Source organism: Sapajus apella, unplaced genomic scaffold, assembly GCF_009761245.1.
Source record: "Sapajus apella isolate SASKATOON/1434 unplaced genomic scaffold, GSC_monkey_1.0 scaffold49, whole genome shotgun sequence".
Taxonomy (NCBI): Eukaryota; Metazoa; Chordata; class Mammalia; order Primates; family Cebidae; genus Sapajus; species Sapajus apella.
The window spans coordinates 14125524-14151629 of record NW_022436989.1 but is presented as its reverse complement, the minus strand read 5'-3'; the positions used below and the strand labels follow the sequence as shown (position 1 = coordinate 14151629).

At 39.4% G+C, this 26106-nt stretch overlaps 1 protein-coding gene and 1 long non-coding RNA gene across 6 annotated transcripts in view; one reads left to right on the top strand and one right to left on the bottom strand.

Moving 5' to 3' along the window:
* The window catches only part of PCNX2 (pecanex 2), a 291183-nt gene that overhangs the window by 164537 nt on the left and 100540 nt on the right, over positions 1–26106 (bottom strand). For all 5 annotated transcript variants that reach the window (XM_032242324.1, XM_032242325.1, XM_032242328.1 and 2 more), the window contains 4 exons: positions 18790–18899; positions 17207–17303; positions 2937–3029; positions 1963–2113 (listed from right to left, as the gene is read on the bottom strand). In XM_032242324.1, coding sequence (XP_032098215.1) covers positions 1963–2113; positions 2937–3029; positions 17207–17303; positions 18790–18899 — 451 coding nt within the window. The remainder of the gene's footprint in view (positions 1–1962; positions 2114–2936; positions 3030–17206; positions 17304–18789; positions 18900–26106) is intronic.
* LOC116526069 lies at positions 68–20431 on the top strand. The gene is made up of 3 exons (XR_004257954.1): positions 68–80; positions 2915–2920; positions 20350–20431. It is a non-coding gene; the product is annotated as an uncharacterized LOC116526069 (long non-coding RNA).

Sequence of the window (26106 nt, the reverse complement as noted above, 5' to 3'; positions counted from 1 at the left end):
CATGATCTTTTAGCTCACAGATGTTTGTTATTACCCACCTTCTGAAGCCTTCTTCTGTCAGTTCATCAAATTCATTTTCTGTCCTGTTTTGTTCTCTTGCAGGTGAGGAGCTGTGATCTCTCGGGGGAGGAGAGGCGTTCTGGACTTTGATGAGTTCATCCTTTTTGCTCTGGTTTCTTCCTATCTTCATGGATTTATTTATTTTTGATCTTTGAAGTTGGTGATTTCAGATGGGATCTCTGAGTGGATATCCTTTCTGTTAAAGTTGGGGTTATTTCTCCTGTATGAGGCTTTTGTTGTTGCTGTTTTACACAACGGTCAATGCTCCATTTAAGACAGTCTGTCCCTTATTTGCCTGTGGAGGCCGAGGCTGGGCTGCCTCAGTCTTGGCCAGGCTGCTGTTTATTCTCCCGCTGGTTTCTGCTTACACAGGTGAGACTTCCCAATGGCGGGCATCTCTCCCTCCACCGAGCCTGCTCATCCCAGATGGAGCTCAATCTGATCTGTTAACTTCGAAACTCTCCCACGAGAGGGCTTCCAATTGCTGGATCTTGTGGGGGTGGGACCTGTATGGCCATATCATCTGACTCCCCACTTACAACCCTCCCTCCTTCTGTGGGATGGGCAGTTCTGTCCCACAAGCCTTCTTGGTGTTAGTCAAAGTCTCTGCCCAGGTCTGAGCTGACAACTCGAGGCACCGGGCCAGCCAGCGAGGTTGCCTGGGTCTGCACTGACAACTCAGGGTGGTTCTCACTTGGCATTTTCCTGAACTGTTGGCTGCAGAAGTCACAGAGTAAAGCACAGTATCTGAATTGGAGTACTGAGGGGATGAAGTCCCCGATCCTCTGTGCCAGATGCACTTCCCGGGTGGGGCAGAGCCCCACCTTGCCTCGGCTTGCACTCTTTGGGCTACTCTCACCACCTTTTTTGGGTTAATCCCACTGTTCAACCAGTCCCTTTGAAATGAACCCAGTTCCTCATTCGGAAATGTGGAGATCACTCTTGTTCTGTGTCACACTCGCTGGGAGCTGCACTCTGAAGTTCCCTTTCAGCCATCTTCAACTATTTTTTTTTTTTTAATGGAAGCTTTTGTTGCCCAGGCTGGAGTGCAATGGCACAATCTCAGCTGACGGCAACCTCCACCTCCCGGGTTCAAGCGATTCTCCTGCCTCAGCCTCCCAAGTAGCTGGGATTATAGATGTGTGACCCCACACCTGGCTAATTTTGCATTTTTAGTAGAGATAGGGTTTTACCATGTTGGTCAGGCTGGTCTCAAACTCCCGACCTCAGGTGATCTGCCACCTCAGCCTTCCAAAGTGCTGGGATTATAGGCGTGGGCCACCACACTCGGTCAGAAGACTTTTTATTTAAAATAAATCTATTTCTTCCCTAAGGCTCTGGAATGGTTGTGAATACCAAGCTATTAGATGATCATGGTCAGAGACACCCATAGAAACTGCTAAGTCAGTCAAGTGTAGATATAGGTATAGGCCTAGGTGAACAAAGCAAGCTAAAGAAAACGCAAGGGTTCAGGATTCCTGAAAGTTAATGGTCAGGCCCTGCTCCATCCCCACCATTTCATGAGATATGGGAGCATGGTCAAGTGATGCTCTTCTTAGGCCCCAGTTAGTTTTGGTGGGAACAAAATAATCTTCAAGTCTGAATGATACAATTTTTCCACAATACCAATAGCCAATTAATATTTTTATGAAATATTCTTCTGATTCACCTGGCTTTTTTTGTTATGGTTGGCTGGAATATCTGGAAACAAATACCGTATAATGTTTTGTATATGTTTTCTTTTTTATTGTGGTAAAATATACATAATGTACCATTTACCATTTTCAAGTGTACGGTCCTATGGCATTAACTATATTCACCCTGTTGCACATGCTCTCCGGTTTGAAGTATACCCACCCTTCCTTTTTTGTCTTTTTGTAAAATGATGGATGTATTACTAACCTCTCAGTTCCCGTTGATGATACTCTTTGTTTTTGAGAATGGGGTGTGAAATCCACATCCAGGGATGATGCTTGCGGAGCTGAGGGAGCAGGTAATGTGTTACAAACCCCACGGCGCCAGCCAAGGCAAACAGCACGATGCTGAGAAATGGCTGCGATAAAAATGGGCAGAATCTCATTATTTAGCCTAGAGGATGGGGATGCCCATGAATAATACATAACATCATTGTCCTTCCACTTTTTCCTCTTAAAGGATACAGACTCAGCTATTGTTTCAGGAGTCTGAAAATGTCTTCCTTATACCATGAAATTGGTTCATGTGGTGGAAACCACTATAAGAAGGAGGGAGAACTAGCCTGCGGAAGTACAGAGGCCAAGAGATTTATGCCCCTTTGGAATACATTTTAAAAATGTTCTAAGGAGGTGAAGAATAACCCATGTAGCTCATAGACATTTCCTCTATGAAAGGGGTGTTCATGGATGGACAATATTTTTGTATAGAGACAGCAACAGTCAGTAAGGACCACAGCCAGGAATCCCATCTGGAGCTCCCACTTTGTTTTCACAACTGAACATCCTTTTCCCATAGTCCTTTTGGCTCTGTGACCTCCACCTCACCCCTGATACAGTGACTCCTCTCTACTCATAGTAGAGCACTGTCAGCCTGCCTTATCACTATTAACTGTCCTCAGAGTGGATTCCACAAGATGTGCCATCACGCTTGCAAACAAAACAGCTCCCCAGATGCAGGAAAGGGTAAGGATAAAGTAATCGAACCCAATCTGTGATGTGAACCAAATCACATCTTGGGCATAACAGTTCACAGCACATGGATGCATTCCCTAAGCCCCTCAATGGGCATTTTGTTTTCTTCCTCTGGCTCACGTGTCTTGTCAATACCCTGTAGCTCCATGACAGCCTTGTTATTAAGGAGAATAAAGGGGCAGGAAGAGTACAAAGTTGGTGGATACATACTCGCAATGACAGGAATACAGTGCTGGCGCTGACTGCAAACGAGAGGACAGCAACCACTGCGCAGACAATGAGATCCCATTTTAAGACATCCATCTGGAAAGAGAAAACCAGTGGTGAAGGCTGCTCTTCATTTCTCTCAGCAACTCTGTGTGACCCAGTAAATCAAGCAACAGGATGCTAACCCAGGATAAACTGTTTTTCCATCTCACCACTTACCTGACACACTCAGTGGCACACACTGGATGGGCTGTTCACTAGCTCCTGCTTAGGGAATTTCAGGAAGGCTAAGGTGGGCTGGGGGAGGGTGGCGGAGGAGAGGAATCACACACTGCTAGGTTGGTCTATGTGTGCTAACCACAGAAAGATGAAAGGTTTTCCACGCAAGTAAGAGGCATGATGTTCTTATTGGGTTCTTGTATGTGATCTGTGTTTCCACAAACAGATACCAGATACAAGATTCCCAGAGAGCTGCCCAAAGGGACCTTCATTATTAAGATCTGATAAAGAAGCTCAAAATGTTAATCATCTCTACTTGGCGTTAGGGTGTCTTGGATTTTAGCATTCCAACAACCTGGCCAAAGCAAGCAGGAGCCTCTTAGACATTCCTTACTGCTTTGGACTAGACCAGATTTTGCATTTTAATTTACCAGTCAGATCACTGGTGAATTAAAGAAACCACTTCAAAATTATTAAATATATATATATATATATATATATATGCAATAGGTACGCACATTACATGCAGATAATGAAATGTTCAGCAACTAATAATTTTCCATACAAAACTGAAGTGTAAGCATGGGCTAGGGAAAACAAAGCAAAGTTAAACCCAAGAATGCTGTGAATGCAGATAGACAGAGAATAACCTGTTAGCTCCAACCAAGCATAATATTGCTGGCTGAACCACCTAAAACAGACATGAGGAACCATCACTTTTTTTCTCTCTATAGAGACAGATTATAGTACATAATTATTGATCATTTGAAGGTATCATCACGTTGGTACCTGAAAATTCTGAAACCGTCAATACATTTATACCTCCCTTTCTCATATTGAAGGGAATCATGCCTCTTAAATCATTGTTTTGACTATCTTTTACCAGAAATTGGTAGAGAATATATACCTCCATTTCCCTGTACCCACCCCTTGACCATTTTTTGCTTTTCTTGTTTTTTAAATTAAAATGTGAGGTTTCTTGCAAGTCATGCTCCTTCCTGGCTTGCTGACTGTATTATCATCTAATGTGATAAAAATAAACAATGAAAAAGTCAGGATCCTAGATTTATTCATAGTAATTAATAGTAATCCTATTATTGACCAAGGATAACGAGAGAAATTTAATTCCGAATCTATAAAATGTTTGTGATCAGAGAAATTCATCAAAAATTTAGTAACAGGCCATATATTGCTTTTTGTCATTCCAATGCTTAAAAAAGGCCTGACCTTTCTAGAAGAGCATTCTGTAGTTCACTGCATCTTTAGGCTGTGGGGAGATGTTAATTTTTCTCTCCTATTTTTCATTGACATGGTTTTATGCCATTTAAAAATTAATGACTGTTTATCTGAAAGAAGATAAACATTTTCCCGAATAGTCTAATTTAAAATCATTTGTCACGTTTAATTCACTACTCATCTTTGTCTAAAGTCAAAATAGTCGGCCATGAATACGACTGGTATGGATGTGAAAGAAAGGGAACCTTACACACTGTTGGTAGAAATGTATATTGGTACAGCCATCCCAGAAAGCAGTATGGGGAGTTTCCTCAAAAAATTGAAAATAGAACTGCCATATGATCCAGTAATTCCACTACTATATATTATTCAAAGTAAATAAAATCAGTATGTTGAAGAGATATCTGCACTCCTAGCCTTAATGCAGCTACAGTGGGGAAGAGGGAAGGCTGTATTTCTAAGTTTCTTAAAGCAGGAGCAGGAATGAGCTTGAATTATGGTTAATCCTTTTTCACTGTTGGATGATATATAGGGATTCCACTGTGATTTTCATCGGTGTCATGAGTATCCCATGTAAATACAGACCATTACACAGTCTTTCTTATTTATTAAAATGTGCTCTCCACCCATTTCTTTTCTATATTATAATTTCTAAATAGCTTTATTGAGATAAAATTGACATACCAAAAAGCCACATTTATTTAAAGTGCACAACTTAGGCCGAGTGCTGTGGCTCATGCCTGCAATCCAAGCACTTTGGGAGGCCAAGACAGGTGGATCACTTTCGGTCAGGAGTTCAAGACCAGCCTGGCCAACATAATGAAACCTGTCTCTACTAAAATACAAAAATTAGCTGGTTGTGGTGGCTTACACCTGTGGTCCAAGCTATCCGGAGGCTGAGGCAGGAGGATCGCTTGAACCTTGGAGGCTGAGGTTGCAGCGAGCCGAGATCACGCCACTGCACTCCAGCCTGGGTGACAGAGAGAGGCTCTGTTTAAAAAAAAAAAAAAAGTATACAAAGTAACAAGTTTATATCCCCATAAAACCATAACCAGGATTAAGATAATCAGCATATCACTTACACCCTAATGTTTTGTCTTTTGCCTCATCTATCCCTTTCCTCACTATAGCTTTGACTTTCTGTCTCAAGTGATCCTCCTGCCCCAGCTTCTTGTTTTCATTTTCTAGAATGTTTTATAAATAGATTCATAAAATATGTATGGTCTGGCTTCTTTCACTCAGTGTAATTATTCTGAGATAGAACTTGAATAGACATTTCTTTTAAAATGAGACGTACAAATGGCCAAAAAATATTTTAAAATGTTCAACATCACTAATCATTAGGAAAATGCAAATCAAAACCATAATGATATACCATCTCATCCCAATTAGAATGGTTATTATCAACAAATGCTGATATGGATGTGAAAGAAAGGGAAACTTACACAGTGTTGGTAGCAATGTATATTGGTACAGCCATTTACAGAAAGCAGTATGGCAAGTTTCCTCAAAAAATTGAAAATAGAACTACCGTATGATCCAGCAATTCCACAACTGTGTATTATTCGAAGTAAATAAAATCAGTTTGTTGAAGAGATATCTGCACTCCCAGTCTTAATGCAGCATTATTCACAACAGCCAAGATATGAAATTAACCTAAGTGGTTATAACCAATAAATATATAATTATATATCATTACATTTTATATATGATTTCACATTTTGTATATATGATATATGTTAGGGTCACAGCAAGGCAAGCCGATGGACCTCCTCCCCATTCTCTCCTGCTAAGCTGAGCTCACAACAAAAACAGCCTCAAGCCTTGCAAACAGGGCACCTGGGTTCCAGGATGTGGTTGCACTTGGCTCTTGAACCCAGGATGGTGACTCAATTAAGATGAATGTTAACACCTAAGAACCAAGATGCAGTTTTTCTTAGAATAGCACCTAGTTACCTGCAAACTCCCTATATAACCCCCATAGTCTGTAAGCCAGGCTGCTGCCTTCACTGCCTGTGGTGAGGCAGCCAGCCTGGCAGGTTGAAATAAACTCGCTAAACCTGATCCTAGGTCTGCCTCTCCATCCTTTCGGTCAACCTTATAATATATATGAAATACATATCACGTATAGAAAATGTGATACACACACACACACACACACACACACCCCACCATGAAATACTATTATCCATAAAAAAGAATGTAATCCTGTCATTTTGCAGCAGTGACATGGATGAACCTGGAGGACATTATATTAAGTGAAATCAGACAAACACGGAAAGACAAATACCACGAGTTCACTTATTTGTAGAATCCAAAAAAGCCAACCTCATAGAAGTACAGAGTGGAATAGTGGTTTGTAGAGGCTGGGAAGGGGAGAAGGGAGGGAGAGGAGAGATTGTTCGATGAGTACAAAATTATAGTTAGAAAGAATAAATTCTGGTGTTCTATCGGATAGTAGGAAGACAACAGTAACAATATCGTAAGGTATATTTCAAAATAACTAGAAGAGAGGATTCTGAATATTCTTACCACAAAGAAATGATAAATAAGTGAGGTGACATTTTACATACCATCATTTCATCATTGCACAATGCATACATGTATGAGAACATCACAGCGCACCCCCATAAATGTGTACAAGTGTCAATTGAAAGCAAAATTAAAAAAAGAAACTGCCAAGCTGTTTTCAAAGTAGTTGTAACTACGTTACATTCTCACAGCAGCGTGTGTGAGTTCCAGTTGTTCCCTAATCTTGTCAATAGTTTTAAAAATTTTAACCATACTAGTGAATGTATGTCTCCTAGGGCACATTTTGTAATATCTGGAGGCATTTTTGTTTTTACAATTTGAGGAAGGGGAGAAATAATACTGCCATTTAATAGGTAGAGACCAGGGATGCAGGTAAACATCCTACAATGCACAACACAGCACCATCTCCCCACAGCCAAGGAAATATTGTGAGGCTCAAAATGTCAACAGTGCTGAGGTTGAGAAACCTTAATGTAATGGTATGTAATTGTGGTTTTAATTTGCGTTTTCCAATGGCTAATGATGAACATCTTTTCATGTACTCAATTTAAAATACTATTTATAATAGCAACGAAAAATATACTAGGTATAAATTTGAGAAAAAAAAATACGTACAAGTCAAAAACCACCAAACATCAGTAAAGAAATGAGAGAAACTAAACAGAGAAACTAAAGAAATGAATGGGGAGATATACTGCATTCCTGGATTTGAAGATTCAGTATTGTTATTAAGTCAATTCTCACAAAACTGATTGATAAATTCAATGCAATTATAATGAAAATTCTAGCAGAATTGTACTTTTAGAAAGGGACATGCTAATTAAAAAATGTATATGGAAGTACAATAGACCTAGAATAGCTAAAATGACTTTGATAAAGAAAAGATTGGAGGACATATAATACCTGGGTTTCAAGGTTTATTATAAAGCTACAGTAACCATGGTATTGGGGGTATTGGTACAAATACACATCTAGATCAATGGAAAAGAATAAAGTGTCCAGAAAGAGGCCACAACAGATATACGATCAATAGATTTTCAACCAAAGTGCAATGGTGAAATGACAAATCCCCTAAATGAGAAAAAGGATGATCTTTTCTATGAAAGGTGCTGGAACAATGGAATAGCCATCTACAAAAAAATAAAATAATAACAGAACACTTACTTTGCTGCACATACAGAAATTAACATAACATCATGAACCTAAAAAGCCAACAAACTGCTCAAAGCAACTGTAAGAGGAAATCTTAATGATCCTGGATTTGGCAAAGATTTCTTAAATGTGGAACTAAAAGTTTGAACTGTAAAAGAAAAAAATAAATTGGACATCACAAAAATGTAAAACTTTTGCTCTTCAAAAGACACTTACAAAAAGGCAAAGACTAGAAAAAAACATACTACTCATAAAACCCACATTCAACAAAGGACATTTACCTATAAACAAACAACACTCTCCTACATCCCCAGCTGCACATGGGAAAAAGTTCTGAACAGATGCTTCACTGAAGGAGATATACAGATGGCAAATGGTAATTACTGAGATTTTTGCTCTTGATGCTAGTTAATGAAACTAGACTGCTCTCCTAATATTGCTGAAAATAACATCAGCAAAATAAAAAGGAAATGGTTGTTTTTCCTGAAAGCCACCAAAAAGCAGATATTATATGGGTGTGTAGATTGGTGCAGCCATTAGGAAAATAATATGGACGTTCTAAAGAAATTCAAAAATAGGCCAGGTGTGTTGTTTCGAGCTTGTAATTCCAGCACTTTTGGAAGCCAAGATGGGAATTCTGCTTGAGGCCTGGATTTCATGACCAGCCTGGGCAACATAATGGGACCCATCTCTATCTTTTAAAAAAAGACATTAAAAACAGAACTATCATGTGCCCCAGTAATCCTTCTTTTAGGCATATACCCAAAGGGAACAAAATCACCATGCCATAAATGTAGGACTGTGCTACCAAGTGTATTGCAGCACTATTCACAACAGCCAAGATGTGGAAACAACCTGAGTGTCTGTCAACAGATAAATAATAGATAAGGAAATTATAATACATATGTAAATGGAATATTATTCAGCCTTTATAAAAAGAGACATCCTCTCATTTGCCATAACATGGATGACTCTGGAGCACATTTTGCTAAGTGAAATAAACCAGACACAGAAAGACGAATACTGCATGATTTCACTTGTATGTAGAATCTAAAGAGAGAGAGAGGAGAGAGAGAGAGTCAAATATACAGAGATAGAGAATAAAACAGTAGTTAACATGGGGATGGAGGAGGTAGAGATGGGGACATGTATGTTAGAAGTTATGCAGTAGCAGATATATAGGATAAACAACTCCAGAGACCTAATGTACATGAGAACTATAGTTAATAAAACTGTACTATATTTGGGGTTCCTGTGAAATAAGTAGATTCTAGCTGCCCTTGCCACAAAGACAAGTAAAAATGGGTAACTATGTGAAATGATAGATATGTTAACTTACTTCACTATGGTAACCATTTTACTGTCTGTGTATCTCATGACATTGTGTTATATACCTTAAATATACACAATAAAATCTATTTTCTTTAAAATAAAAATACTATTTTTAAAAGGAATCTTGTAAGACACCTGAACTTCAGAACTTGCTACTCTGTCCTGTGAAAGCAGCTTTTTACACTCTAAAAAGTTTGTAATTGTGGTTGGTTTTCTTGTTAAATAACTTTTTGTTCATTTAAATGTATATTATTATACCTCTTCACCTTCTATAAGACATAAATATGTGTGAGTTTTTTTCAGGTAGGTATATTTTATTTTAATCTTAGTTTTGTAATATAAAAAGAGAATTACTGGTACTGCCCCCTTTCTTCACATGCTTGAAGGTTAAAAAAAATCTGTTTCCTTTTAATAAATGTCCTGTGTCTTAACAGTGAATTGTACTGTGTTAGATCTTATAAAAATGAGTGTGAAAGGGAATGTTCTGCAAAAATGCAAATTTAGGTCTTTGCAATTTTTATTATTAATTAATTTTCCCATTATAGAATAACATAATAACACTGCAGCGCCATAGAACATAGAGGAGAGGGGGAGATCATTCACAATCATTATAGCCTGACATTAATAGTGTTAGCATTTTTGTATTTTCTGAGCCATTATTTTTCCTGTGGATGTTAAACCATGGCTCTAGCTATAATCATCATGTATATAAATATTTCTATGCATATTTTATAAGGGTCTAATCTTAGTGTGCAAATAATTTTCAACCTTTTCTACAGTACTTTCTTTTGTAAGCTATAAATATGTGTGTGCGTGTGTATATACATATACATATATATATGTATATATATATATATATATACACACACATATATATATATATATAGTGGAGGCTCACTAATATCATTTAGTGGCTAAATAATTTTCCATCTTTTGATGTCATACACATATACACATACAAACACATACAATGTCATAATGATCACTCAAAACATTAGTGAATGAAATTTAATGACTCATAGTTAATGCAAATATCCCTTGACTGCTACTATTAGGTTGCCTTCCATTGTTTACCATGATGAATTATGCTGAAATCATTATCTTTATGTACCGAAAACTTTTTTCATATTTTGAATTAATTTCCTAGAAAAACTCTTAACAAATAGATTACTCTATCATACGTTATAAGCATTTTACAATCCTTGATAAATGATGCTTTTCCGGATGATTGTAATAATTTACATAAACATAAATGAAGTCTAAGAGATTCCATCTTGACACAATTGGCACTATCACTAATTTTTCCAGTGCTAATGGTGTGTACAAAAAAATGCCATCTCATTTTAATTTTAGTTTCTATTTTTCCCTCTGTAAGGAATTGGAAGCTACATGCTTTGTTCCTATTCCTTTAGCAGTTGCACAAAACATTCCAACATGCATACCTAATTTATTGAAGACTGAAGTTAATGGCACAGGCTGAGCAGCCCTCATCTGAAAATCCAAAATCCAAAACCCTTCCTTTGAGCGTCATGTTGGTGCTCAAAATGTTTTGGATATTAAAGCATTTCAGGTTTTGGATTTTTGGATTAGGGACATTCAATCTGTATCTTTATTCTTCTCTTGGACATTACTAAGACCTCTGACCACTTGAAGTTCATTTCTCCTCTTGTCCAAACTTGCATGTTATTATAGTCATGTATTTTAATTCTTTACATTTTTTAAAACTGTATAACCTTATCATGGTTTTATGCAGCTAATATTTATTCAGATTTGCCAATGTACCTGCCACTTTCTTTTCTTTTGGTTCACTTGCAAATCAGACCTTCCATCCAAGATCACTTTGTTTTTCCCTTTTTTTCTTTTCTCCTCAAATTACTTTTACCACAAGATCACTTTCTACTGAAAAATACCTTCAGAATTACATATAATGAAGATCTATGAGCTTTTATTTTTCTAAAATTTATTTTGCCTTTCTCCTTAAAAGATACTTTCACTAGGAGTAAAGTTCTAGCTTGGAAGTTACTTTCTTTACACATCATTAAGTATATCAAACAACTGTCTTCTGGCTTCCATGATGGCTCTTGATAAGAGAGCTTGCAGTCTGTTATTCATTTGAACGTAATCTGTTATTTCTGTTTATTTGCTTTAAGTTGGTCGGTGTGCTTGGCATGCTGCAGTTTCACTATGGCTTGTCTGGTATGGATTCTTTCTTCTTTAATTTACCCTACTTGTGATTCACTGAAATTCCTGAATCTCAAGATAAATGTCTTTCATCAATTCTGGCAAACTCTCAGATATTATCTCATCAAATATTGATTATGTTTCAGTCTCTCTCTTTCTAGGAATTCTGATTAGATACATTTTAAATCTTTTACTCTATCCTTCAAGTCATTTCTCTTTCATATTTCTTGATTTTTTTTTTTTTTTTGGTCAATTAGTGTTATGTCCGGAGTACTTTCTTCTCTCTTTATCTTTCAGTTCACTAATTCTCTCTTCAAAGGTATCTAATCTCCCATGTGTTGGGTGGTGTGGTGGTGTATATTTCAATTGATTCACTTGTTTGCTTGTTTAGAAAATTCTATTTGGCTCTCTTTCAAACATGCTGGATTGTTTTAAATCTTTTCTATGGTCTATAAACTTTAAAGCTTGCCTTTTACTTCATTAAGCATAATACATATAGTTGTTTTAAATCTGTGTCTGATACTTCCAGTATGAAGTATTTGCAGATCTGTTTTTGTTGGTTCTTTATTTCCATATGTAGGTTAAAAATTTTTTATAGTAAGCTGTGCATTTCACCTCAAAAAATTGGTTTGGGAAACACTTGAAAAAGGGAATCTTTTAAAGAGGATTCATATTCGTTTCTGCCATGAGGTGTTTCCAGTTGGGGATCACATTAAACTGTCTTCATAAATTGAGGGCTTTGGTGCCATCTAGTTGTTTGAACTTGTGCTGCAAATCCATGCAAACTTAAAACTTCTCAAGGATTCTCTTGTTTCACTCAATCATGAGGTGAGTCTGCTTGTACTTCCTGGCATGGAGGGTAGTAGAGCTGACTTCCTGAGAATCATCCTCACTCTCAGAATGTGACACTTTGGTGTCCCAAGCTGATGATCCATGGTCTGGCATTGGATTCCCGCCTGGGCTCCAATTTCTGTTCTCCATATTCAAGGTCCAAAAAACAAGGCTTAGGTCCCCAGGTTGGACAGATGCTCTTGGGGCAAAAGCAGCTTCCTGCCCTGCTTCCTCCAGGTACTCCTGTTCACTCAGATTTTTAGCTGATAATTCCTTATTATTTTGTCAGTTTTTTTGTTATATTTCAGAAGGGTTTTTTTGTATTTTATTCATAATTTTTATTTTTAATCAGTAGTAGCCTGCTATAATATCAGAAATGAAAAAGTCCCATGTGCTTCTCCTCCTTTCCTTTTCCCTCTTCCTCTCTCTCTCACTTTTTGAAACTCTGAAATCCCTCTCTCATTTACATGAGCGTCTGGTGAGGGACTAGAACATAAGATTCTTTTTTCATTCCCACTGCTAAACAATTATCTCAACACTAGACTCTGAAAATCAGTTTTTGATTGTGATATTTAATTTTCACATAACATGTTCATAAGAGTCTGTCTCCTTTCTGTGTTTTTCTCATCCACTAATCCCATTCTCTGATCTTGGATAGTCTCATATCTCATATATTTTTCTGATTATTCAGTCTTAACTCTTTTGTTGTTGTTATTTCCTTTTTTTAAGACGAAGTTTCACTCTTGTTGCCCAGGCTGGAGTGCAACGGTGCAATCTTGGCTCACTGCAACCTCCGCCTCCCAGGTTCAAGTGATTCTCCTGCCTCAGCCTCCTAAGTAGCTGAGATTACAGGCATGTGCCATCACACCTGGCTAATTTTAGTAGAGATGGGGTTTCACCATGTTGTCCAGGCTGGTTTGGAACTCCTGACCTAAGGTGATCCAGCTGCCTCGGCTTCCCTAAGTGCTGAGATTACAAGTGTGAGTCACCACACCTAGTGATTGCTTCACTCTTAAATCTAAAAGTGCTAAATTCCTTTTTCTTATGCTTCTTTCTCAAGTTTTTAAAAACTATTAACTGCTATTCTCCTAAAAGAACCTTAGAATCATTTCTCAATATTGGGAATATAACACTGTAGTTGTAGTTAGTAGTAGTTTACTGCTGTAGTTACTAATTTACTGCTGTAGTTTACTGCTGTAGTTAGTAGTTAATTTACTGCTGTAGTTTACTGCTGTAGTTAGTTTACTTTATTTGTGACACTAGTTAAAATCACTTCCATTATCAAGTCAGATATTTTATTGGTACTGTGAGCTGGATCACATTTTCACAGGTTATTTCTGGTATGTTAGATAGTTCTTCCTTTTCTAAATTTTCTTTTCTCTGGTCATATTTATGAATCCTCTTATTAATCACAGCTATTATGATTACATAGTATGCACAATAGTTATATATACATATAAATAAAATCACCATTTTTTCTCTTTTACTCTTTTCTCTTTACTAGTTTGCTCTCTTTTATACATACGAAACACATAGATTAAAAATATATTAATATGTATACAGACAGAGCAAACTATTAATATTATTGAATATTGTCTTAGAAGTTCTGGCCAGTGTAAGGCTGCAAAGAGAAAACAATGAAAAATTTATATACAATTTTTTGGATTTATGGTAAATAAATTTATGGTAAATCCATACATGTTTAAGAAATATCTTAGCTCTTCATATACTGAACATTTTGAATTCACTGTGGCATTTTATATAGTACTTCACACTCCAACTCCCAAAGGAAGTTTAAGAAGCCCTGCACGGTGGCTCACACCTGTAATCCCAGCACTTTGGGAGGCCGAGGGAGGCGGATCACCTGAGGTCAGGAGATCAAGACCAGCCTGACCAAGGTGGAGAAACCCTGTTTCTACTAAGAATATAAAATCATCCGGGCGTGCTGGCGCACACCTGTAATCCCAGCTACAGCAGAGGTTGAGGCAGGAGAATCGCTTGAACCTGGGAGGTGGAAGTTGTAGTGAGCTGGGCTGAGACTGTGCCATTGCATTCCAGCCTGGGAAACAAGGATGAAAATCCGTCTCAAAAAAAAAAAAAAAAAAAAAAAGCCCTGGTCCAACATTCCACATCTAGCAGCATGGGACCAAAAAAAAAAAAAATCTAGCCAGGCGCGGTGGCTCAAGCCTGTAATCCCAGCACTTTGGGAGGCCGAGGCGGGTGGATCACGAGGTCAAGAGATCGAGACCATCCTGGTCAACATGGTGAAACCCCGTCTCTACTAAAAATACAAAACATTAGCTGGGCATGGTGGCACGTGCCTGTAATCCCAGCTACTCAGGAGGCTGAGGCAAGAGAATTGCCTGAACTCAGGAGGCGGAGGTTGTGGTGAGCCGAGATCGCGCCATTGCACTCCAGCCTGGGTAACAAGAGTGAAACTCCATCCCCCCCCCAAAAAAATCTAGATATTATAAACAATGATTTAGGAAAAAACTGTTTGAATTTTGTACCTAAAAATTAAATAGGTGTTTTTGTTTGTTTGTTTTTAGGAACAGAAGAAAATTGATACAGTGAAACTAACAAATCTAAACATAATAAAGGATGTTGAAAATGATGAAGATGTGAAAGTTAAAAACTTACAGTCTATGCTAATAAGACCTACAGAAAAAGACTAACCAGGCAAACCACTAGTAGAAAGTTTATATCTTTACTAAGTAATGGATTTGGGTGATAAACTTTGTGTATATAACTTATCTTGCTCATATGCAAATGTATAGGCCCATTGGTATATCTCTGATTCTAGATCAATGTTTCTTGAAGAACAATCTGTGGATCACCTAAACAGAATCACCTGGGTGAACATTCTTGTTAAAATGAAGATCCTCAGACCCCCTCACAGGCCAAATGCATCAGAATGGGGGAGGGAGGGCTAGAAAACTGAAACCAAATGAGGCTCCCTAAGGGCTTCTCATACAAACTAAAATTTAAGAAAAGAGAGAGAGAGAGGGACTGACAGAGAAAATAAGAGGTGGAGAGAGATACAAACTAAATCAGACACAATAATGAGGGGGTTTTATGCTTGTACTGTGTCACAGAAGGTCTTATATATCAAACTCTAAAAGCTGAATGTGATATTCCCATTAAAATATTATAATGAGGCCAGAGACTTTTCAGAGAAACGAACACAAACATCTTATTAAATCACCTAACAAGCTATGTGCTCCACACTGTACAGGGCATTTCAAAGGGTATGAAAACCAAGGGAGGCAAAACCTAGCCCATCACACCTAATTATACCAATGAAATACTATCAACATCTGCTGGGCACATTTCTTGTCAAATTTCTTTGTAATTCCTACATTATTTTTAACTGCAATAAATCAGAAAATAGAGATGCATCCTCATTAGTCATGAAATCAAGGAAGACTGAAGGGCATAGTTTTTCTCAGATAGCCACCAGGAGACTTTTGGGTATACTCTGGGCCACCCTATGGCTTTTACAGAAAATGTTGTGGGAATGTCAGTTTGACCTTCTCCCTGCAAGTCTCCTGGTATAAATACTAGAGGTCAGCTTGAGGATGCCAGGCTTATGTCAGATATTTCTCTTTTTTTTTAGTTGCCATCTCAGCAGGCCCAGCTGCTTCAACTTTTAACCTGCTTTTAAATGTATCTCTGCCCTTACTCATATTAAGTGATTTGTCCTTTAATTCCCTTGTGGTGGAAAAAAAAAAAAAGCCTCAGTATATTAGCTTGAATTGTGACCACACTCAAAGGCACAAAAACTAAGTATGAATTTTTTTAAAGGCTATCATATTGGCTGTTGAGTCCTGTACATTGTTGCGAAATGGCAGACTGCAATTCAACTTGTCTAAATTCCATGAACTGTACCGAGCACCAACTAGAACACCAGGCATTGGCTCTGTGGATATCAAGACAAATGAGACACAGTCCTGGCTGGATCAACAGACTATTCCCTTTTCCTTTTATCTGTCATTCCTAAGAAAACCAGGAAAAGTGTGAGTCAAGGACATCAGACAGCTCCAAGCTCAATATTCAGATGTATGGGAGCTTCCACAATTAATGAGCATCGCTTTTCAAAGTATGAATGTTTGTAAGTTGATATCAAAGAAACTACATCTGCAAAAAGAATGTTTGAAGCTGCCCAGAGCCATTTTCCTGGTGAATAAGGAAATGATATCATTATTTTGCAGTTGTAGGATTCTCATTTCTTCCTTCCTCTCCTTCCTTTTCTTCTCCCATGCTTCACCCAGTGTGGTTGTTCCCTACTCTGTGACCCAGCCAGAAGCCTAAAGCCCAAGGGCCCCAAGCAATGGCTGTGCAGACATCAACTTTGAAAGAGTGCTCTGAACCAAGCATGGCACTGAGGGGAGAAGATGTGGAGGAGAGCTGTGTGGACCACATCAGGAAGGCAGGTTGGCTAAACATTTATCTGACAAGCTTTCATTTGTGCGGAGCCCACCTGCTGTTTGGTGCCAGTAATTAGGCAAAACTGACTGAATGTGATTCATGTGACAATCTTGTCAAACTGCAGCCACCTGAGGGCCACCTGAGCGCCCATGAATGTGTGCATAACAGCCACCATTAAGATGCTCTAAAGGGCTGCACCTGGCAGGCAGCTCAACAGCCCAGTGTGTCAGGTACCAAGCTGAGGTGTCTCTTTCTGTCCTAGTCCTTCTCATGTCCACCTGCCTAGAGCCCCATTGAGAGCCTGAGCTCTGCTGAAAAGGTAAGGCCCTCCTATACTACATTACACAATGCAAATGTCTCACCACTGAATCTTTCATCTTCTTGGGGAGAGGGTCAGCAGATGACTCTTCCAGATTTTGATGTAAAAATTTAGGAAACAGTTTGCATTGCATGAAGGACCTGAAAGTGGAAAAACACATAGATTTCACTTTATCAAAGGTGTTCTTGGGACAGTGTTTTCAGTAAATAACTTCACTTTAGACCTCATACCCACACATGACAAAAGCAAGTGCTCTCTTCATTTAAAAATTTATAATAGGCTGGGTGTGGTGGCTCACGCCTATAATCTCAGCACTTTGGGAAGCCAAGGCAGGTGAATCACAAGGTCAGGAGTTCGAGACCAGCCTGGCCAACATGGTGAAACCCCATCTCTACTGAAAATACAAAAATTAGCTGGGTGTGGTGGCATGCGCCTGTAATCCCAGCTACTCGGAAGGCTGAGGCAGGAGAATCACTTGAACCTGGGAGGCAGAAGTTGCAGTGAGCTGAGACCATGCCACTGCATGCCAGCCTGGGCAACAGAGTGAGACTCCACCTCAAAAAGAAAATACACACACACACACACAAACACACACACACACACACACATAATAAAAAGAGGTGCATGTTCAAGTGATCATAAAGATAGCGTTTCGATTTGTAAATTTCACCCTAATGAGAGCAGTCAAGTACTTTAGCAGTATCTTCGCCCTCTACTGTCAGCAGTGGGACATGGGGAAGGTCCTCCATCTCTGCCAGCCCACTAGGGCTTCATCTTCACAAACAGTTAGCAGCAGAAAGTGCACATTACAGTAACACAATTGACACTAAAAATGGTAAGAACCATGTTTAACTTTTCCCCATTTTTCAGGCCTTTCATACTGCTGTATCTAATAGCCTAAAATTATGGTGTCTCTTGTCCTCCAAGAGTTATGGTTCTCTTCAATCAAAATCTTTCATAAATTTAAACACATTACATAAGATGCTACTGTCAATATCTGAAACTCACTTTGGCATCACATGAACGATTTCCAGTGCCAGAGTACACGTTACCAAAGACATAAAGATATGATTAAAGGGAAGATTTTAATGTATACTTTCATGTTACTATCACATTACATACATTTTAACACTTTGGTGCAAATCTCACTTTAAATCCAGATTGAGAACAACAAAAAAAACAATAAAATAAAACAAAAACCTTTCTTTCAGAGGTGCTGGTTTAGTCTCTGCAGGGTAACTGCCTAGAGTAAATGCAGGGATGCAGCTTACAGGATCTAGAAAGGGTATTGTTGAGGTGGTAGCTTCTCACCCAACTCACTCAAGGGAAAGTCACAACAGGGAGTGAGTGCTATTGGCCATCTGTTCCTGCCATTGTTCATTTTACTCCAAAATCAAAAGAGCAAAGCTAAAATGTTTGCTGGATGTTCACTTTTAATTGTTACTAGTTTCTGGCTGGTCCTGTATTTCTCCTACCGTCCTCTAGTGAGTGACCACTAGTTTAATAATGACAGTCAAATCACAGTGGGCAGTGAATTGCCCTCTCCCCACCTCATTCCGGGCACAAAGCTTTGGGAACTGCAACCCCCTGCTCAGTGATGACAGAGCACAGGCACAGATCACTCACATGAGCACAGATGGGTCACTGCTCTGCCGGCTCAGATGGTAGGAAAGGGCGACCAAGAGGCCACAGAAGGCAGAAAACAGTGCCGGGATGTGTTGCGTGCTCCACGGTTCCTAAAGAAAAGAGGTCAGTTAGCCAAGTCATTTCACAGCTGCGTGAATAGCAGGATCTCTATCAAACATTTAGAAACGTCCCCAAGTCCAGCTGGATGGATGAGTTATTCCTGTTATCATTCCTGCCCATGGACATATAAGCATAGTAGGCAGACAAAAAACTCACCCTGCTGGTTTATAAACATTGATTTTGATAAGGGACTGGGGTGGGGGGAGTTTTGACTAATTGTACATACTTATAAGAATAAAACTAAATCTTTCCTGAAATTAAGCTTAGGATTTTTTATAGAATGTAATATTAAACATGTGTCACTCTTCTGAATTCAATATAATAATAATTATAACAATTGTATTTCTCAATATTTATTAATTGATGGTTTAAATGGCATAAGAAGGGTAAAAATGGCATAAGGGATTAAACAGACTAACGAACTGAAAAACTGATAAAGATTAAAGATAGTCAACTGAAAGATTTCCAGTGCCACAGTACACATTACCAAAGACTTAAAGAGATGATTAAAGGGAAGATTGTAATGCACATGTTCACATTACTAAGGATTACATTAAATACATTTTAATACTTTGGTGCAAATCTTACTTTAAATGGCATAAGTGAAGAAAGAGCAAAGTTATTTGAAATGAAAAGAGACAGACACTTCAGGTTTAATTTGATAGAAGCACAGATGTCAGTTATCAACACATTGTACTCAGCCTGGCAGAGCAGAACTTGGGAAATACATGTTACCAGCCCAAGCAGCATGGTGGCCTGGGACTCCAGCTCTCCTTCCACACACACTTGCTGCTCCCACCAACACAAACATGTCTCTCACATGCCAAGAAGAAAATGTCTATATATTAACCCTCTCAATCACCATCAATGCAATCACTGATCCCTTCCGAAAGCTGAATTTAGTCAAGAAATCACTTTTCTCTCAAAATTTGTTTTTTTTTAAAGATGGGTTGTCAACTGGGCTTACAATGAAATCTACAAATGAATGAGTCAAGTGTGCTTAGCAGTCATTCTCTAACTGCTAAGATAGGCTGGAAAAGCAAATGATACACTGGATAGAGCAAGTGATTTTATTTTTGCACACTTCATTTTCCTAGAAATGAAAATTAAAATGTATTTCTTTTTGGTGTTTTTTTTGTTTGTTTGTTTGTTTGTTTGTTTTGAGACAGAGTCTCTCTCTGTCACCCAGGCTGGAATGAAGTGGCATGATCTCAGCTCACTGCAACCTCCGCCTCCTGGGATCAAGTGATTCTGCTGCCTCAGCCTCCCAAGTAGCTGGGACTACAGGTGCATGCCACCATGCCTAGCTAATTTTTTGTATATTTAGTAGAGATGGGGTTTACCGTGTTAGCCAGGATGGTCTCTATCTCCTCACCTCATGATCCGCCCACCTTGGCCTTCCAAAGTGCTGGGACTACAGATGTGAGCCACTGTACCCAGCCAAAATGTATCTCTTTTATCTTCCCCATTGTGGAAGTCTAAACACCAGAGAGCAGTACCTGGAAAGCAAATTGCAGGGAGCTAACCCTCGCTGAGGCTGTTGAGCTGCAGGGCTACAAAGTCAGGAAGTAAGACTCACTGCCTCCAGACATATCTCTACACAGCTCCCCACACTGAGACGCCCTGCATGCCTCTCAGATCAGCTTCCCTGAGGGCCAGGTGCGGCGCCTTTTCCAGAGCCCTAAGGTACCATGGCTGCATTCATTATTTTTCTGATTCTGTGCAGATGTCTTCCCCACCAATTGTGTTGAAAAGCTCAAACCCAGTGATGAAGCATCCTCCATGAACCTCTTCTCCCTTCGGAGTTTTCATCAGCAATACCTTCCCTTCCAGTATCCAAGAAGGTGTGCTTCCTCCTTCCTGAGCCCAACCCTCCCCTCACACTAGGATGTCCTATTCTCTTTTTATTGGTCCCCTCTGCCCTGCCTATAAAAATGCTTAAGTTGCGGATATCTTTTTTTCATTTTATTTTTTGAGATGGAGTCTCTCTCTGTCACCAGGCTGGAATGCAACGGTGTGATCTCAGCTCACTACAACCTTCTCCTCCTCCTGGGTTCAAGTGATTCTCCTGCCTCAGCCTCCCAAGTAGCTGGGACTACAGATGCATGCCACCACACCCAGCTAATATTTGTATTTTTAGTAGAGACGAGGTATCACCATGTTGGTCAGGCTCGTCTCAAACTCCTGACCTCAGGTGATCTGCCCGTCTTGGCCTCCCAAAGTTCTGGGATTACAGGCATGAGCCACCATGCCTGGCCAGTTGCTGACATCTTTAACAAGTAAAGAAAGTACTTCTTCCCCTTGATCCAGTTGCCCTTAAAAGCTACTATACTCTCCTAGTCTGTTTGGGCTGATAGAACATCATAGGCTGGGTGGCTTATAAACCACAGAAATTTATTTCTCACAGTTCTGGGGGCTGAAAGCCCAAGGTCAAAGTGCAGGAAGGAGGTTTGCTGTCTGGGGAGGCCCTCCTTCCTGATTCCTAGATGGTGTTTTTTTGCTGTGTTCTTAGGTGGTAGAAGATGCGAGAGAGCACTCTAGAGCCTCTTCTACCAGGACACTAATCCAATTCATGAGGACTCCTCCCTTAGTACCTGTAATCACCTCACAAAGCCCTCACCTTCAATACCATTACATTGGGGATTAAGGCACAATCCCCTTCAAGATGCTGCCACCACCACCATCCCTGAAGCAGCATCTCATATCTGTGCCCATCCCCCGTGACACCTTAGGCACCTCTCACTGGCTTCCCATTAGACACTGGACTCTCCAACAAGGGGTAGCCTTGAGTGTTTCTTGCTCCGGTACCTGGCACAAATGTTAGCACATTGACATATCCTTGCGAGAATGACTACAAGGTTTCTGCTTTCATAATGACTCATGTGGACAAGAATTTTCAGCAAGAAAGGAAAATAAAGGAATTGAGTCCCTTTCATCAAATGTGGATCAGGCAGTGAAATGCTGAGGAAGTGATGAGATTATCAGAGGAAAGGCAAGCTCTTGACTATGGTGACTATGTGCTTCTCATTATTCCTTCAAATAGTACCTCCAGTAACAGGAAAGTTATTCTGAAACTTGAGTTCTATGCTTTCCTAAGAGTCTTGAGAGTCCATGCAACAAGTGTCCATTCATCCCTACCTACAATGTGCCAGGTACCCACAAGCATAACCATAAAAAGGACAGACAGCTTCTTGGGAAGGAAAGACACATAACTGTAGTCAGGGTATGACAGGTGAAGGGACAATGAGCTGCTCACAGAGCACACGAGGGGCCACAGATCAGGAAGCAGAGGCTCACATGAGTCAAGGGAATGGCATTTAAGTGGATCCCTGCACACCAAGAAATGCAGAACACATTCCTTCCGACACAGGGACTTCTGGAAGGGCAGTGCAGGGCAGATAGGGCTGGCTCTTCCATCCTCACGTCGACTCCACCCTGCTCTGTCCATCCACCTACGGCTTGTATTATTTCATTTCATACTTGACTGTTACACAATAAACACAAAACATTTTCCAAAGGAGAAGAACTTGCTAACTTCGATTTCTTGTAATTGATTCCTCTGCACTTACCAGTGCTGGGTATTTGATTCACGATTTTGTGAAGGTGCAGCCTTTTCTCTCACATGTAGCCCATACACATGCACACCCTGGAAGAAATTTCTCTGAGGAATGAGTAACTAAGACCAGAGAAATAATTCTCAGGACATGGAACAGAGAAAAAGTCATGGGAACAAGTAATGGCAGAAGTTGGTTCCAGCTCACCCATCACTGAAATAAACTTTTCCATGGAAGGCATTTAATTTCTCAGTGGTTCAGCTTCCTATTCTGTAAAAAGGGAACTTTCTTAATCAGATTTAAAACAGCCTCACAACCTGCAAAGCTGAAAGTAAGTGTTAGTTTTTTATTAATTGGAAAAGAAAGGGTATCTATGATGGATGGTCTTTGCTGACAATAAATGAAGTCCATGCTCTAAATATATTTTGATAATTGAGTTTACCTACTTTTATTCCCCCAATACTCTGCCCAAATCTCCTCTCATTTTCTCTCTACTTTAATATTCAATCAAACATTTCCAACAAAAACACCAAGGACAGCTATTATACTCCTTCTGGTTTCTGTCCTGTATTAGAAGTCTGTATTCATTCTTCCATTACATATGATTCTTTTTAAGCATAACCAATAGGTTGCGGGTAAATTGTTGAACAGGAGTAAAAGGCAAGGTGGTCACAGGGGCAGAAAAAAGGATGCATATGTCCTTCAACAATAAAAAGCAAAGTGATGCCAGCAGGAACACTTACACTTCCAAGAAAAAGATGAGGCCAGACGTGGTGGCTCACACCTGTAATCCCAGCTCTTTGGGAGGCCGAGGCAGGCAGATCATGAGGTCAAGAGATCAAGACCATCCTGGCCAACATGACGAAACCCTGTCTGTACTAAAAATACAAAAATTAGCTGGGCATAGTGGTGCGCACCTGTACTCGGGAGGCTGACGCAGGAGAATTGCTTGAACCCGGGAGGTGGAGGTTGCAGTGAGCCAAGATCATGCCATTGCACTCCAGCCTAGTGATAAGACTGAGACACCATGGGAAAAAAAAAAAAAAGAAAAGAAAAGGATGAGATAGAAGGTGTTAAGGAGTCCCTATTACATGTGCTAATTTTCATGTTTTCTTGCCCAACCTCAGACTTCCACATAACTCTTTCTCAGAAAAAAACTGACCTTCCCTGAATTTTGACACATGGTCACAAATTAGACTAGCTGGATCTTCTGAAGCTCTCTCCAGGAAACACCCTCAATCTCCAAGTTCGTAACTGTTCACTTTTTCAACTGATGCAAATGTATATATACACACACACATACACACCCCATGCAACTAATAAACATACTGAATCTAAGAAGGAACTACTTTTAATTCTTTTAAGAAGTCAGATTTGGGTGAGGAAGCGATCAAAACAAATGACCTTTGCTGCATTTCTGTGTCCCTCTCTCCTTAAAATCCTGATGAGTCCCCAGGCTGTCTGGTTGTTAATTTCTCCCACAGGGCCCAGGCCATGTGCCCTGACCAGGTTCTTTAGATAGGTCTTCCCTGACCACAGAAGACACCTGGAAAGGACCACACAGATTGATTTGAGGGTAGAGGGAGGTTTCAGCAGCATCAGGGGCATCTAGAGCCAAATATCTCAAAGGAGTTGAATTTGTCAAGTCAGAGATAAATAAGAAAAAGAAAATACAATTGAGAATGTTTTTATTTTAATTTCTATTTGGAGATAGAGGAAGAAATACTGACATTTGAGGAAAAAGAGACCAACTGAGGGATTTGGGAGAAAAATTATCAAGCACACTGTGCATTGTATCTGGAAGACTGCTCAGGGCTCAGACAGCTTCGTTCCTACAAAGAGGAGAAGAAAGGAGGAAGGAAGTCCTGACTGGCATTTCTACTGAGTTTTTAATATAAACTTTCATTTTTAAAATGTGTAGGTATTAGTCTCAAAGTTTGTTTTGCATGCATTATCTATTTATTATACACACATGGACACACAAATACATACACGTACATATACATAAAAATAAAGATTTTGGAAAGAGATAAAGTTTTAAACGGTCTATCACCCACAGATAATGAAGCATTTATCATGTGACAGTCTGCTTCAAAATTAACATCTCTAATTGCTCTGAGATGCATCTCATGGGCCTCAAAATCAGGAATGATAAGGATTGATGAATGCTGGTTTCATAAAACTCCCGCAGGTTTTGAAATATTTTTATGAGGTAGAAATAAAACTGTCTAATAGTCCTGCAATTCTGTGGTACACTTCACATGCATTTGGGAATTACCTTTTAAGAATGGATAGGGCAGTTCGGCTTTGTACAAAAGCACACTCTGAACACAGTCTGAATTCCAGCATTTTTTTTTTCTTAGAAATTTTATCTCTTATGTTGAAATTTATGGGACAGACTAACTGAGGGTTTGGTTATAAAGTGAATATCAACAGGCCAGACTCTCACTTTGCTATGCCTTTCATATCAGGTTTAAATACTTTATTTTTTAAGAAACTGATTTTTTTATCGCATTAAACATAGGGGCATTTTTTAGATTGAGGTTTTTATACATCCTAAAATAAGAACTAGATTGTACTACTTTGACTCTGTATAAGTCCTATTTCTAGGTCTATTTTTGACATGAATCCCATCTTTAAGTAAAGGAGAGCCGGGCCCATAAAGTTCGTGAAATTTAGTAACGAAAGATGTGTCACCCAGTTCCTTGAACTGTGCTCTCTCTTCTTCATACATGGCCTACAGAGTATGGTCCAACCAGGCTCTGGCATCTCCCAACCCCTAGAGTGCACCCCTCTAGCAGCTCTTGTCCGTATTCCTCATGGATTTTGAACACCCCGGGAAGGGCTCCCCCAATGCCTTGCATGGACCCTAACTTATAGGTCACTATGTGTCTTATAAATAAATGAACAATTATGTTAACACATATAGCAAGTCAGACTTCACTATCTGCTAAAAGTAGATTCTTCTTGTTTCACACTGTTTCTTCATTTTGGTGAAAAACATAGTATGTTTATGAATCCAGACAATATTTCACTTTTAGAGATAGGCACTGAAGAAAAATGAGATTATTAGCTGACAAGACAGAATAACAGGTCCCATGTATCCCAGTCAATCTATATCTACATGGATAAATATGTAGACACACACACACACACACACACACACACACACACATATACACACACATACACACACACACACACACACACAATATGTGTACTTCAGGGAAAACATTAACATTTACTTTCCTTCTCATTGCCCTTTCGCAAGTTAACTGCAATTACTGAATCTGAGATTTTTTATAGCATACCTTTTATGTGACAGACTTGAGACTACACTAATAGGACATAAAAAAGAAATATATATAAACCACAGCCTATGACTTCAAGGAGCAATGAAAAGTGTGTACAAGCAACAAGAGCCACAGCAACAGTTCCCATGCACTTGGCAGGGACTACCTGACTGGCCACTTTACATTCACCACCGCGCCGGGCATGGAGGCACACGCCAGTAATCCCAGCACTTTGGGAGGCCAAAGCAGGTGGATCAGGAGATCAGGAGTTCGAGAACTGCCTGATCAGCATGGTGAAACTCCACCTTTACTAAAAATACAAAAATTAGCCTAGTGTTGTGGTGCACACC